At 35.5% G+C, this 16,841-nt stretch overlaps 2 protein-coding genes across 6 annotated transcripts in view; one reads left to right on the top strand and one right to left on the bottom strand.

Moving 5' to 3' along the window:
• ZFYVE21 (zinc finger FYVE-type containing 21) overlaps positions 1–13,844 on the top strand; it is a 32,322-nt gene extending 18,478 nt beyond the window's left edge. Inside the window, 5 exon segments of the mRNA XM_031953177.1 lie at positions 6,399–6,474; positions 8,186–8,277; positions 8,922–8,975; positions 11,783–11,925; positions 13,197–13,844. Coding sequence (XP_031809037.1) covers positions 6,399–6,474; positions 8,186–8,277; positions 8,922–8,975; positions 11,783–11,925; positions 13,197–13,232 — 401 coding nt within the window. The 3' untranslated portion in view covers positions 13,233–13,844.
• A 385-nt stretch (positions 13,845–14,229) lies between these two features.
• PPP1R13B (protein phosphatase 1 regulatory subunit 13B) overlaps positions 14,230–16,841 on the bottom strand; it is a 120,081-nt gene continuing 117,469 nt past the window's right edge. For all 5 annotated transcript variants that reach the window (XM_031953156.1, XM_031953158.1, XM_031953155.1 and 2 more), the window contains one exon: positions 14,230–16,098. In XM_031953156.1, the coding sequence (XP_031809016.1) occupies positions 16,057–16,098 (42 nt within the window). In that variant the 3' untranslated portion in view covers positions 14,230–16,056. The remainder of the gene's footprint in view (positions 16,099–16,841) is intronic.

Here is a 16,841-nt window from a genome sequence, read left to right as displayed (position 1 = left end):
TGAGGTGCAGGCTGTGTGCTCAAGTGTACACAAATACACACACACAGAATTGAAGTGGTATAGAACTAACTATGCATTCCTTCAAGCCACCTTGGATGGTCATTTCTGGCTCCCTCTGACTCCTACTGATCTAGTAATTGGCTTTTTCCTCTGATCTAAATCTGTAGTTTAGGCTTCTGATCATTGTCTTGGCCACTGCCTTGCTTGACAGGTCCTCAGGGCCCTAATCCAACCCCTTCATTTTACATATGAGAAAACAGGCCAAAGAGGTGTCATTTCTTACCAAGGTTACACAAGTATTGTCAGAGATGGGATTTAAAGCCAGCTCCTTTGACTCCAGAGACAGTATTCTTTCCGTGTATCCCTGGGACCATTCTTATATCTTCTTCTTGAGTCTACTCTCTGCTTTTATTTTTTTTTTCCTTGTCTTTTCTATCCCATGATTTGTTTGGTTTTTCTGCTTTCCGTACTTCTGTTTTTTGTTTGAAAGGCTTCAGCCTTCCAGAGACAGTGATCAGTCAAATCAGTAGAGCACTCCTTTCTTCATAGGCCAACTGTATGTTCTTCCAGTTCTATTAATCTTGCTTTGCATAATTGTATATTGCCTTTTATTTTTTGTATTTTTAATATTTATCACTTTTATGACATCATGTTCCATGACAATGATTTACCACAATCTATTTAGCCATTCTGTAGTGACTGGACATATGCTTTGTTTTTCCACCCTAAAGTATCTATGAATGTAGATTATAGAGAGTGTCAATAAAAAGAATGTAGATCATAGAGTGTCAATAAAAGGAACTCATTATTGAGTTCCAAGCAGTGGGATCATTAGGTCAAAAAATGTGTATTTTGTTGTTCTTTCTCTTTGTTGCCATAGACAAGTATGGCATAGCAGGTAAAATTCTAGGGTGAGGAAGATTTGGGTTCAAATTTGGCCTCTTGTTATTAGCTTTGTGATTCTGTTTCTATGCCACAATCAGCTTCCTAAAACTTATTTACTATAGTCACTAGCAGATTTTAGTCCAGTGAAAGGAGTTTGCTGGGCTCAGAATATTTTGTCTTGCCAGAGTAACTTACAGAAAACTTGAGTGAATCTACACTTTCCCAGAGACTTGCATAAAGAAACAGATCTTTGTCAGATAGGGATAGCAAAGACAAAATGAGGCTTCAAAAAGATTTTGACAGACTGGATGGATGAGCCATATCTAACAAGATGAAATTTAGTAGGGCTAAAATATAGTTCTCCTTTCAGTCACTTTATTTTGTTTGTTTTGATCCACATACAACATAGAGTGGGCAGAGCTAAATAGCAGTTCTTTTGAAAAAGACCTGGGGGTTTTAGGGACTGCACATTTATTAGGAGTTACACGATAGGAGCAGAATACAATGCCCAGAAAAAGGGAAATCTCCCTCAATATTCTATGTTCTGTACACATCTGGAATATTATTTTTGCTTTGGAACACATTTTAAGAAGGACATTATTTACAAGCTAGAGCAAGACTGAATTAGGGCAGGGAAGTGAAAAAACACACCACATATGATTTGGTTGAATGTACTACAGTTGTTAGTCTGTCCTTCTCTTTTGAGTGGAAGGTACTATTCCTAAATGCTGGGAAAAGGTAATTTTTACTCAGAAACTCACTTTTTCAAAGCTTTCCCCAAACTGTTATCAGAAATCCATGTCAGCCTGTATGACCTAGGCATCTTCATCAGAATGCAACAAGTCCACCCCAGAAAATGTTTTGGAAACTTTTTTTTTTACTTCCAGTGAACCTAAAAGTTGTCCTCAGTAAGGAAATGATGAATTCTGACAAACTGATAATAGTGAGAAGAATTGCTCCAGAATTACACAAATTCCCAAATGGTGATGAAATATATAATACAGCCTTGCACCTCGAATGAAAGATTAAGAAATTTACTATCTTTCTCCTTTTTGCCCACAAGCATTTTTTTTTCATACATTGGATAGTTTTAAATTTTAAAAAATCTTCTAATTGGTCTTTCAACTTTAAGAGAAATCATTAATTCCAGCATCCCTGAGGTACTAAAACTCTGCTTTAAAAGCCATAGCTTTTGCATATTGCTTTGGAATATCCATTCTTTAAAACTACCTAATTCAAAACTGTAAAAGAGAGCAAAGGAACATACATAAGGCAAGGATTAACTGAAGATGGGGAAATTATTTCAAACTGTCTCATAGACATTCTAAGTCAGTAAGAGCCCTTACATAGGACTATTGTTGTCACAGAATTAAACTATTAGTGATTTTTAATCCTTAAGTATTTTGCATACCACTAAATGTTTATTGTGCACTTAACTTTGAATAAAAACCAAACAAGATAAACAACTATGTAGATTTATACACTGTCAACAGCAGCTTGTTGTTATTTTCACCTTGTTTCCCCAGGGGCTTTTAGTCTTAGGTCCATGTACTTCTGAAGTATCAAGCGCTTTTTGCCTCTTATATGTGCTTTCAGTGTTGTAGTTGTCCATAAGCTTCTTGATTGCCAGACCTTTAAAAAATTTTTTTTTCTTGAACTCCACATCTAATTCTAGTTCTGGAAGACTAATCTTTAGATGACTGAAATTTTATTATTACATGTATATAAACTATTAATTTTGTCCTGGACAGTGAAAACTAGAAATTTCTCCAATAATGGTTTGTGGGATACCTTGTGTCTATGAATATGATGGAGTCTAATGGCAGAGAGAGAGTTCATGAAAGAATTCACGAACCCGAAGAATTTTAGGTGGCAAAAATGGAAGTTTATTGTTGGATAAGGTCAGCTTTGCTATTTAAAAAAAAAAAAAACAACTACAAAAAACTGACTTCTTTAGTGGCAAAATCCTATTAGGGAAATGGAGGCTAGTACTGAGAAGAGAGTGTCTTCTCAGCAGGCAGGGTACTGCTTTGGAAATTCTGCAAAAAAAATGAAAGAGCAGATCTTGGTGGGGGGCTAGGGACAGTTTGAACTGATCAAAGTAGGATCTCCCAATTGAAATAACTTTGAAGGCTTTTTCAGCCTGAATTTGAATGGAGATCTGGCTATCAATGGAGGTGATTTGCCTTAGAAATGGCCCAGTCTGAGTAGCTCTCTCACAGACTCCATGGAGCTTGGGAGGGTCAGGAATCAAAGGGGACAGAATTTCAGAGTGTTAATTTCAAAAGGGAACATACCCCCATCAAACACACATGCCATCCCCCATCCCACCCCTTTGAGAAAGAAATTTCTGGCTAATGTAATGCTGGAGAAACCGAGGCAAGATAAAGATTAGAGAGTTTTTAATATTTTATTTGAAAGAGAGAGATTTTACTGGGACCATATGGATTCATGGTTTGGTCCCAGGGCTGAATGAGACTATCATCTCCAAGAATCCAGCATCCAGCAGCTAATGGGAGTTCTCAATGACATATATATGCATGTGGTTCCAAGCTACCAGGAGGTAGACTGAGACAAGGGCAGAGCCAGAGTACTGAGAGTGGAACAGATGATCAATCTGGTTCTGACAGGGTGGGGGGAGGTACTGGACATTCTGATAAGGTGGGATCAAGAAGAACAATGACAGGTTGGGGGAGGCACTGAACATTCTGATAAGTGGGGGGAAGGTCTAGGGTCATGATGTCTAAGATAGAAGGTCTTTCTCCTTATCTGGATCATCATGAAGGAGAGGTGGTGTTGCAGGATTGAGCAGAATAATTAGGAACTGAGAACAATTCAGGGAAACTGAGGCAGAACAATTTAGGGGAAACTAAGGCAGAACAGTAAAAGGGAACTGTGGCATAACACTATCATTGCCCAAGATAAATGGAATTTAAACTTTTGGGACTCTGTGTATGTGTATATTTATGAATGTGTGATTTGAATATTGGTTTTTCTTTCATTTGAATTTATGAATCTCTCTGAAATTCACACATGTAGCCACTTTGGGGATGTGAATTATAAAAAGCATCTTTTTTTTTAAGGCATCAAAATGTATATTTAAAAAATCCAAGTTCAGAACCTCAAATTTTAAATAGTACACTATTATATGTATATAGAGAGCTAAGTTTGCAATAAGGAATAATTGAGTTCAAACAATATCAGTGATACTATGCTGCCTGTGTAACACTGGACAAGTTGCTTGACAAATGTATCAGATTTTTTTTTCTATTTTTTTTTTATTATAGCTTTTTATTTACAAGATATATGCATGGGTAATTTTTCAGCATTGACAGCTGCAAATCCTTTTGTTCCAATTTTTCTCCTCCTTCCCCTCATCCCTTCCCCTAGATTGCAGGTTGACCAATACATGTTAAATATGTTTAAGTATAAGTTAAATACAATATATGTATACATGCCCAAAGAGTTATTTTGCTGTACAAAGAGAGTCGGACTTTGAAATAGTGTACAGTTAGCCTGTGAAGGAAATCAAAAATGCAGGTGGACAAAAATAGAGGGATTGGGAATTCTATGTAATGGTTCTTAGTTGTCTCCCAGAATTCTTTCCCTGGGTGTAGCTGGTTCAGTTCATTACTGCTCTGTTGGAACTGATTTGGTTCATCTCATTATTGAGGATGGCCACGTCCATCAGAATTGATCCTCATGTGGTATTGTTGTTGAAGTATATAATGATCTCCTGGTCCTGTTCATTTCACTCAGCATCAGTTCATGTAAGACTCTCCAGGCCTTTCTGAAATCATCTTGCTGGTCATTTCTTACAGAACAGTAATATTCCATAATATTCATATACCACAATTTATTCAGCCATTCTCCAACTGATGGGCATCCACTCAGTTTCCAGTTTCTGGCCACTACAAACAGGGCTGCCACAAACATTTGTGCACATACAGGTCCCTTTCCCTTCTTTATGATTTCTTTGAGATGTAGTAACACTGCTGGGTCAAAGGGTATGCACAGTTTGATAACTTTTTGAGCATAGTTCCAAATTGCTCTCCAGAATGGCTGGATGTGTTCACAACTCCACCAACAATGTATCAGTGTCCCAGTTTTCCCACATCCCCTCCAACATTCCGCATTATCTTTACCTGTCATTCTAGCCCATCTGACAAGTGTGTAGTGGTATCTCAGTTAAAAAGGATATCTTAAGCAAACTTTACCATAGCTTCTATTACATTATGAAAATGGGAATTATAGGGGAGAAAGTGTTTCAAATCATTAATAATAAGAGAATGTATATAAAAACAACTCTAAAGTTTTACTTCATACTCTGGACATTAGCATAGATGATAGGCAACTAGAATAATTAATGTTGCAAGATTTGGGAAAAGTTAGCAACACTAATTGATGTCTAGCAGAACTGAGTTAGCCCAGTCATTCTGAAAAACAACAAAGAAGTCTTACTGTTAAACATTTATCTTAAGGAGGCCAGTGACAAAATGATCACACAAATACCAAAATATTTTTAATTTTAATAGTATTTTATTTTCCCAAATACATGCAAAGATAGTTTTCAACATTCACCTTTGCAAAACCTTGTATTCCAAATTTTTCTCCCTCTTCTCCCTCCTATCCCCTCCCCAAGAGAGCAGGTAATCCATATATACACCAAAATATTTTTAACAATACTTTTTATAGTAATAAAGGTCTCAAAATTTCTATTGATTGAGGAAATGGCTAGTAATACAGTATATAGTATTTCAGTACTGTAAAAAGTGATAAATGCAAAGAAGCATGGGAAGACATGAATTGATATAAAGGGAAGTAAGCAGAAACAGGAAGAAAATATACACAATGACTAAAATACTGTAACTGGAAATAATAAAAAAAATTAGAATCGGATGCTGTGAAATTATAATAACTAAGACATATGAGAAGATATCTCCCTACCATTTTTGCAGAAGTGGAAGATTAGCAGTGGAATAGGACACATTAGAGAAGACTTGGTTGATATTATTTTTGCTGAACTGTTTTTTTTCCTCTTTACGATTCTTTGTTATAAAGATTATTAGAACAGAAGTTTTTGTATTGTCATCTCCTGACACATAGTGCATGGCATATAGTAGGTGCTCAATGAATGCACCACCAATAGCATGTGCATGGCATGTAAGAGCTGCTTAATGAATGTACCTACCAGTACATTCCTATGATTTATAACGAATAGCTCTGTGTGGGAGGGAAGAGATATTTTGGAAAATACAGATAATGTAAAAATAAAACCAACTTTTAACATTTGTCAAATATTAAATATTGTTTTCCTAAAACCTTTAATTTTATTTTGTTGCTTTATCAGACAGCTTATAAAGTAAAAGAACTGTTTTAAAATGAACACTTAATAGAATATCTATCTATACAAAAGTAACTGGGGATATAGAATTTTTTTCCTTTTGCCTGACAAAAAAAAGAAAAAGCTAATAAGCTTATAAGTATTTTCTCTTAAATTTCTTTGTTTCAAGGAGCTACTTTCTCTGTAACACTAGGAACATCAGAAGAATCTGAATTAATGGTGTGTCGTCTTTCTAATAATCAGAGGTAAGAAATATTGCTATCTTTAGAGCTTGTGAGATGTTCTGTATCCTCTTGTCCAATCCACTCAGTTCCAAATTAGATGCAAATATTGAGACTCTGGCATAAAGAGTTATAAGTCAGAAGCCCTGGATTCAAGTTCTAGTTCTGACATTTATTACCAGCTCTGTGACCTTGGGGTCATTTCTCTGAATCTCAGCTTCTTTTAAAATGGTTAGAATACTTATTGTGCTGCTACTTTTAATAAAGTGATTGTGAAGAAATTATTGGGCAATAATATTCACTTTATACAAAGTTTAAAGTTTGCAACAATCCTATTAAATAGGAAATACTAGTAGTATTATCTCATTTTAGTTTAGAAAACCAAAGCTAAGGTGACATGGCTTTGCCAGTTCTCAGTGGAAGTAGGGCCCTATTTAAGTTTCTGACTCCCAATGCTTTCTCCCCACTACACCATTTCTGTGAATTCTAGAAGTACTTTAACTTGCTTCCTGATTTATATAACTCTCCTGCTCTAAGAATATGTAACATTTAGGCAACAAATTCGTCATGGGGTGAGATTAGTTCTGGTCTAAGGATGTCACTGGCTGTATGCTAAAATACCAGATGTTTCCGAGTTGCTGTACAGAATTGAAGTCTCCTGATCTTGCCTACACACGCGTATTCATTGTTTTCCAGCCTCCTTATCTTCACTTATTTTGTCTTGATGCAACAAAAAATAAGAAAATGGAAAATTGGGGTTTGAGAAGATTATTGAGGGGGAAATTATTTAAAGATAGTGTGGGGATAGTGATTGGCAAAAGAATTGACAATGATTTTCTGAGCCTCAGTTTATTGGAGTTTTTTTCATAGACCATAGGGAAGATAAAACTTAAGATTACTTGTCTCAGAAAACAGCAATGAGGAAAATGTGTTTTGTTCTGAAACACATTGTAGAAATGCAAGTTATCATAATAGTATTGAGTGAGGCAAGTTAGAAAGAGCAGATTTGGAAGGCAATAGTGAGTGATATTTATTAGTATCTTTAACATTTCTGTTAACCATCTGTCTCCGTGTGTTAAAGCCTCTTACAATGAGAACATGGCCTACAAAACTCTTTGTTGTAGCTAATTTGGCTCCTTCAGACATAACAGTTTTTTGCTGTAAAGAAACTTATTTCATTCAAATCCAAATATTACTCCAAGGAGCCCAAGACTCACTGTAGTACTAAAATCACATTATTAAATGATCATACAGAAAGGTCATTCAAACCATAGGTTTCTTATCCCTAACAGGATCCTTCTGAATTTAGAAGATGTAGATTGCAAAGCTAAAGATGGGAATGCTCTACTCTATACTGATAGATACTATATAGTTATAATTGGAAAGAATTCAAGATCTGGCCTGACTTGACTCAGATTGGGAGGAAAAGTCAAATCATTTTCCTAAGATTGCCCAGGTATCAGCAGCTGAAATCTGAATCTAGAAGTCTTCTGACCTTCAAGCCCACTGTTCTTTTCACCTGCCTCATCATTTACTTTTGCAGTATATCTGACCAGAGGAGGGAAAGAATTCTGTTATCTTATATACTAAGATATTGGGCTGCATTCTACTTTGGAATAGAATCTTGTTACTTAGAAGCACTGCTAAAAACATGTAACCTTCACGTCCGTATCTACTACATGAATATAAAGAAAATTAGCTTGATTTGGAAAACTTTGTATTTTATTTTCTGCAGATACCTATTTCTGGATGGAGATAGCCATTATGAAATTGAAATTGCTCAAATTTCAACTGTTCAGATACTTACCGAGGGCTTTACTCCTGGAGGTAAATGTTAATTTCAAACTGCTAATGAACAGGATTTGTTAATGTTTATAGAATTCACATCTTTGAATAAAAATTGATCTTTTTATTCATGCCCTTTAAAAGGCAATAGAGTATAGGCATTTATCTTTTTAAATAATAAATTAAAACATAGATAAGTATTAAAGTCATTATAGTTTTAAGGGAGAAAAAATACAGGCTTCCATGGATTCTATTGATCTGTTCGTTTTGCAAATATCAAAGTACTTCTATATTGATTTTTCCTTTGACTAAGTCCTTTGATGTTCCATTTCATTTTCTATTCAATTAAAATTGAGACTGGAGCTCTAAGGGCATCAGGCCCTCATTCCTCAAGAAGGCAACTTTGACTTATAATGGGATTTCTGAATTGAGGTCTGAATTTGTAACATTCCTTTTATCTGTTTTCCTCATATATTTGGGTAATACTTGATTAGATATGAATCTTTTCCCATTTGTATTTTATTCCTATTTTATGCCCCTTTTTACTTGAAAATTGTTAGCATTTGGAACTCGTGAAATGGGTAGGTCAACAAATTCATGTAACTTAACCAACCTTGCTTTCTGTTTTCTGATGGGTCTCTTGATTACTCTTTCTTCTTCACTGCCTGCCTATCTTCTTGATGTAGAAAAAGATATTCACACTTATACCAGCCTCCTGGAGAGTCAACATATTACTGAAGGTCAGCACTGTTAATGTGAGCCTCCGTACCCACAGCATGCTTTTGTGATCTCCTCCCCTCTTCCCCAACCCCACTTCCTTCCTTCTGTTTACTATGGATGATTCCTATAAAGATTCTGTGTGCAATTACACTTTAATTCCCTTCTTTGACTATTTGAGAAGATTGTATCTACATTATTTAGAAAGAATGGAACTTAAAACATTTGATTCATTTATTTTTCCAAAAATGCTTGTTGAATATTAACCCTTTGCAAGGTCCTGTTTTAGGCTATATTGTGTTGAACAGTTCCATAACTGCCTCATCCATTTTACCCAGTGGTGTTCTCTGCTGTCCAGAGTACCCCATCATGGACCCTCATTCCTTTTCCTCCCACTTTTCATCTAGATTTTTCCTCCCATCACAACTTTCTTGTGTTCTTCTGTCTTTCAAGGCCCTGCTCTCCAAATTAAGATCCTAGCTGTTGAACCCAAAAGAGGAACACTAGTGATTTGGACAGGTCACAGGATCACCTATGACTGAACGACATTCTAGAGATCATCTTATCCAACACCTTCACACATCAGGAAGAAAAGTTTAAAACAGAGCTCTGTGACTTTTTCAAAGTGTCCTCTAACTTAAGTAGGAAGCTTCCGCTTATACTAGTATCCTCTGGGTGAACTATAGGAAAAAATGGAGAGGCTATGGATGCAAGATTAGACCCCCCTCCCCTTTTTTTCCTTTCTATCTTTACATCAAATTAGGAAATGGAACTAGAGACAGGAAAGTGGACAGGAAGGCTTGGCTCAGGGCTTGGAGCAAATAAATGTAAGAGCCAGAATTCATACCTTCATTTTGCAGAGAAGGAAAGCAAGAGTCAGCAGTATGGGAGAAACTTGCCCATTGTAGTAAATTCTGTACATGTATGACTGGGACACACAGCTGGAATCCATGTTTTAGAAGTAGGTACTAGCACCATCTGGTGGCTATTTTAATTTCTATGTTTATATGCATCTTGTTCCAAACAAACCCAATTTTAAAAATTCACATTGATAAGATACATTAGGGTTTTTTTTTTTTTTTTCTTAAAAAGAAGGGCACCTTGGAATTCCTGCTATAAGTGTCCTAATTAGAAATATGTAAAAATTTTTCTTTGTACATCTTTTCTAAGAACACATGTAAAAGCAAGGACTAATGTTCTAAATGCATTTATCTACTATCAGGTTGAGATTTGGTTATTATGTTTTGTTTTCTGTCAGAAGAAAAAAAGAGAATCCAGAAGCAGTTGTCTTGATTTCTGACTCTTTAAAACCAGTTTTTGAGGGCAGATGGCCAGAAAAAAGTTCCTAAGAGAACTTCTCCCAGGGAAGTAAGAATTTTAAAAAATAAAATAAAAAGGTACACAGGAGAGAGGGCATTCTCCCGACTCAAGAAGACAGGTTTCTTTTTATTGCTTTCTTTCTATCTTTGCTCTCTGCCTCAGGTTTCTAATAATACTCAGTAATTTTGTTAATAGAACTAACATTTCAGTCTATTCTGGAGTTTATTGTACCCAGCAAAAATGTTATTATTCCAGCTACTTTGCAGCCATGTGTTCTGCCCCTAAGGTAGTTTTCCTTTGTATTCTGAAGCTTAGGGAATTGGCCAGTGGGAGAGAGAGGTTCTGCCACAAAAAGCAAAACAAGATGGGGGGAGGGGACTGTACCATCTCCGAAAGCAACCCATTCCACTTTTTGGATATTCCTTTCTACTCTCCACTATCTTGGCTCTGCCCCCTAAATATTCCTATATCGTTTTTTTCTGTATCAAGCTTTATTTGCTTATGCCGTTTCCATCCATAGCCCCTGGCTCTGCCTGACTGAATGAAACAAAAATAATACTTAGTCTTACATGATAGTACTTCATAGACTTAAAAATATTGGTCCTGTTTTTTGTCTTTTTTTCAGACTTTGAACTGATTCTTATATGACATACACTCACTGTCCTTCAGCATCATGCTCGCCCTCTTCATAGTCTTCAGCTTATTAATGTTTTAAAGTGTGGCATCGAAAATTTAGCACAGCATGTCATGGGAGGCCTGCCTAAGGCTTTCCTTATTCCTGGATTGTGGCCCAAGATGTTAGCTTTTTTAACTACCACAGAATACCTTCTTTTCTAGTGACATTTGGCTCCACAGCTCCGCATTTTGGATCAGTTCCCAATATCCAAGCCATCAGCCATGGAAAAAGATTACATATGGTCCAATTCCTTTAACCCTAAAAGGGCACCTGTTTCATCTTGTGGGTTTTAAAGAAGTGTCTTAACTTCAGAGGCTTCATCTATCTAAGTAACTTTTGTGTCCTACTCACCCTAAAATTACTAATTGCTAGAGAGCAGGGAAGAATAGAGCTGCCAGCTTTAAACTATCCTAAATCCAGAAACAATTATACAAAAAACAAGAATGCTAACATTAGTCCATTTCAAAGGGAACGGCTCACCAGATTAGATAAGCTTAGGTGGTTGAGGGCTTCCAGTGAAGTAAAATAGAAGTTCATTTGTGTGTTAGCAGAGAGTTTCATAGCTATTATCAGATATCTTTTACTACTTAAGAAACATCATGGCATGGTAGAGATACTTTTTTAGAAGAGCAAACCATGTTTTAAAAGTAGCATGAAATAAGGCCTTGGTGTTCTATAGAAGGAGCAAATTCAGCATTTAAGTAAATACCTTGAACAGGTAAGGAGACAGGCATACTGACTTACCACCTTGAGTTAAGTATTTGCTCCTCAGAAAAAGGGACTCCACACTTAACTGATGTTAATTAAGGGAAGGCCTTTTATCTTCTTTTTCAGGAGGCAATACTCGAGCCACTGGTATGCTTCTTCAATACAAGGAACCAGGGGCTCAGGATGTAACCCAGATGAAGTTCACTGCCAGTGAAGACTCAAACTCTAACAAAAAGCAGTCAGCCACCTGGTTAGCAGCCATGCATAAGGTACTTTGTAAAGCATTCACTTTCCTATCAGCTGGCTAGGTGGTACCCAACAGAAGGTTTAAGAGGGTTATACAAAGCCTCTTGGGGAAAAGTTATGTTATAAGAATAAGACTATAATAATACTAAAGCACTTCCCCTCCCCCCCCAAATTTTTTTTTTGGCTAAAATTGCGCTTTTCTAGTTTAATATAATATTTAATATATCTGTTTAATATAAAGGGGATTTTCCAAAGCAAAGATAATTGTTACCTACTCATTGCTGTTTAATTAGGAGACAAGGATTAAGTCTTCCACTTGGTAAGAGCTTTAAGTTATTTGGGTGTCAGAGGAAAGTGGCACATGTTCGAATAAATCAGAAACAACAACAGCTGAATAGCTGGAAGATGGGCAGAGTAAACAGTCCTTCCATTCTGCTGTCATGTCACCAGGTTAAACAAGACAGTTGCCCACCTTAATTGAGTTCCTTGCTTACAAAGAAATAGGCTACTTGAAAATTCATTGAGTTAGGACAATCCAGGCTTTAAATGATAATAAGAGCAAGGTCTCTATTGGTTTTAAAAAATGCACAGTGGATCCAGTTGATCTGGGAAGGCTCTTACTCAGTAAAAACAAGCATCTCTATATTCATTTCAAAAGGAAGTGGAGTGGAGGGCAGCCACATGGTGCAGTGGATAGAGCATTGGCCTTGAAGTCAGGAGAATCCGAGTTCAAATTCAGCTTCAGACACTTAACACTTCCTAGTGTGACCCTGGGCAAATCACTTAACCCCAATTGCCTCACACACCCAAGAGAGAGAAGAAATGGAACTTAATAAGATGTTTTCAGAAAACCACAAGTAGCAATTGTTGTACTTTTATTTTTGTCAGTTAAGTTGTTCTAAAGATAGCAGAGTCACTAGTCCCAAATCTACAAGGACTTGGAAAAGAAAGATCACATCATAAGCACTTTTCCTTCACTGATAACAACACGTCATAGTGTTTTATCCTCATTTTTACTGATGAAGAAATTTGTGTGTAGGTAAAAAGTAAAATGTTGCCTAAGTCAGTTCAGTTACATATGAATAGTCTGAGTTTCTACATGTGACTCAGATTGGTTAAGACAGCTAATTTTCTACTTTATATTAAATAGATCTTTGGTTTGGCTGCTGTACACCAGAGTGTGAAGAGAAATATATTTACAAACGTTTAGTTTTGCCTTTCTTTGCTTCTGATGCTCCTGACCTATGAGTTAGCTATTAAACACAGTCTTTACTCTTCTTTCATTGCAATATAGGCAGCCAAACTCCTTTATGAATCCCGGGACCAATAATCATGGAAGTATTTGAGAAGCTCTATGAAACTCCCTATATATGTTCACAGCTGATTAATTCTGTAAGTGCTGGGAAATGCAATCAAAAAGTATTTGGAAAAACCTAAGTGTTCATTGATCTAGTGCAATATGTATACAGTTTATTAATGCTTTAAATACAGCTTCACATCTGACTTTGTATACTTTATTTCATTGGTACTTATGGGCTGGAAAAGAATCTGACCCCACACTACTGTTTAAACTATCAGGTATTTTTAGTATAATCTATACCATGTTTATATAATATATACTGGGTTTACTTATAGGATACTTACTAGTAGGTCATTTCAATGTACTTTTTTGCATTGTTATGGGGTAAATCACTCAGGATTTTTGCTTTGTATTTGGAGGTGAAATATCCTGATGTTGAGCTATTCATTGCCAATAGAACCTGCCTTAGATTGTTTTATATAATGTTCTTTTATGATGTCACTAATTGGACCCAAACAAACTTTTGATACGTCTTACTGAAAGTTTGTCGCTTTTATGGTCCAGGTTTTGTACTTTTCACTTGATTAAAATGATTGTACAGCAATTTGTGCGTAAAACATGATTAAAAACTATTTTGAAAAATTAATTAGTGATGCTCCATTTTTGTCTTTTTAACTACTACTTGCAGATCTTCAGTACAGTCTTAATTTACCAATGAGAAAGCGAAAGTCCAGAAATGGGAGGTGATTCAGTGACAAAAATATAGGTAGTTAATAGTAGAACTGGGATTATAACCCAGATCTTTAAGTCTAAACTTTGTAATTGAAATAAGTTTATATCTGTTTATTATTAATATTTAGGAGACTATGTCTGAGGTAACAATCAAAAATCAGCTCTAGGAGAAAAAACTGCCCTATTTGGCAGAAAATAGTGTAGAAGAAATTCCTGGTTCAAAGAGTCAGAACAGACTTCAGAGATACTTTTTCCATTTCAAGAAAATGCATATATAGACACATTTAGACCCAAGTCAGGGATAACCATAGTTTATTTGTGCACATTTACATCAGAATTCGCATTAATTATCAAAGCTCTTAGAAATAGTGATTCTGTCACATTCATACAGCAAGTTTTTTTGAACAATATCCTTTTACTTTCCATCACCACAATATATATATATGTATATATATATATATACACACACACACACAAGTAAATGCTAAAATGTACTCAGTTACAGCACTGCATTGACTTTTTATATAGAGATATATATAGAGATATACATATATAAATTATACATAAGACATACATGGAAAAAAATCCTACACTTTAATGAGAAACATTTTTAACATGGCTACAACTCAAAAGATAAAATAAAAAAAATACTTTTGGTATACAAAAGCATATACAATATAATTCAAATTCCAGTGAAGTGCTTTAGTTTCCTCTTTCTTACCTACAAAATAGGGGACAATATTATTGCATAACTGGCCCATTTTAGATACAAGACTACCGAGAACCATAGCAACTATCCTCCTGGCTCAATGCACCCATCTTTTTACCCTTGTCTAGAATTTCCATCTCAGATTCATTTCCTTTTTTCACTATAATGCTGCCACTGAGTTACATTCCCAGTGTTAGTCCACTCCTTCAACTATCACAGCATCCCTTAGTCACTTACACAAACTCTTGACTCTGGCTCAACTTTTTTATTCCCATCTATTTAAACCTCAACTTAATTTGACTTTAGTTCCAGTGTTACTGACTGCTTTTAGGTTTTAGAACAAATTTAAACTTTTAGTATTAAGAAACACATATAAATCAGTGAAGGTTTTATAAATAAACTTGGTCAACTCAGGAAGTGAGGGAACTTATTTAGGTTAGGCTCTTCAAATAAATTAAATCATACATTTAAACTTTTTTTTTTTTTTAAAGCTCCTTTATACCAGAGGTCTCAAAGAAGTACAAAGACTTAAATCAACAATGGAAATGAATGACATCCTCTGGCAGACCCACAACAAAAATGAAAATAGGATATCAAAATCTAGACCTAAGACAGAACACCCTGCATTTTGTAATTAACACTGACAAATTCCCATAAAAAAATCCTTTGGTAAATAAAGACATGATGGGAGTAGTAGGGAGAGAAAAAGGAAACAGGGAAAGTGTTTTTACAATAGAGAGCTTCTGACTTGGCAAATAGTTTGCAGGAATCTGTCTTATGTAGTTGGAAAGAATGTGTTTAAAAATTTAAAAAATTATTTACTGGCATTAGAATTAAGCAAAATGGGGACTAATTAGGGCTTAGAAGCACAACACATGAAGCTATAGGGAACTTTAAGACTTCATAACCACTCTTTGAATGCCCAAAACTCCATTTTCAATGGCTTTGAAGGAATCAATTGTTATAAATAAAGCCAAATGTGTTGGCCTCAAAGCCCCTAGGGCAATTTTCCAATCATGCCGAGGGTACACAAATGCCTTTTCTCAGTTCTGAGTAATGACTATCACCTGATATTTCTAGAACACTTTATGATCTAAGAAATTCTTTACATGTATATGATTTAATTTTGGCAACTAACTACTTTATGGGATTTCTATTGGCAACAGGGGGTGATCATTTTGAAGGCCTTTTATTTTGACATGATGTAATTGGCAAAATACAGAATTAGTGGACATATAAGTACCATGCATGGATGCTGGCAGATTTAGAAGGAAGGGCCTCACTTACAAACTGCAGATGTTTCTTCTGCTAATGAGAGCACCATTAAAATGAGAGTTCTCCAACTTCAATTCTCTTGATAGGATAGGTCTTCAGTGACTTCTGGCAATGGCAAAACAGCACTGCTCCCTAGGTTCAAGCTAAGGTTCGCTGTCTAGGTTTGATTCGTGGATATAACTAAAAAGAAAGAAAATTCAATTGAGCCAACAGTTACAAAAGTGGGAAATGACATTACTAACAAGTGCCTTTAAGGAACCTCAGGGCAGTCGTATACCTTTCCAAAAAATTAGAAGCAGTCCCTACTCTGGTTGAACATACCCTTCCCCACGTCATCCAAAACTTTTGGACACTATTGCTCTGCACTTAGGTATATTACCAGGCCTAAAACCAACTGTAATAAAGCACTAATTGTCAAAGCTAAAGACTCAGGGCTAGAAAAAGAGATCAGAATTGAATGGAAAGAGCCGAACAGAATAAAAAACAGCAGCCTAATCAATATTTAGATTAGAACATTTAGTATGAAGTCAGAACTTTTTACTGAACGATAAGTATTGAAAAATCCAGAAGAGCAACTGCACAAAAATTAGCTTTATCCCATATCACTACTGAAAAAGTATAATGTAATACTTTCCAAGTAGATGTGATTTGAATGTTAAAATATCACTTTTTAATTTTTAACAAGGAAAAACTTATTAGAACAGCAAGTATATATCATCAGATAGGTGTGACACACCTAAGACTTAAGAAAGAATTTATAATCATTAAATAAATTTATAATCATTGTTTGGGACAAAGACAATCTGAATCATGTTAAAGTCAAAAAATTTTGCAGAAACAAAATCAATGGAGATAAGTCAAGAAATTTAACTTCATAAAAAAAAAAAGTCTTTCCATTAAATATCATTAAATATGAGTCTTGC

This window comes from Sarcophilus harrisii, chromosome 2 (genome assembly GCF_902635505.1).
Source record: "Sarcophilus harrisii chromosome 2, mSarHar1.11, whole genome shotgun sequence".
In the NCBI taxonomy this organism is placed as follows: Eukaryota; Metazoa; Chordata; class Mammalia; order Dasyuromorphia; family Dasyuridae; genus Sarcophilus; species Sarcophilus harrisii.
Note: the sequence above shows the minus strand (reverse complement) of the source record. Positions and strands in the feature narration are given on the sequence as shown.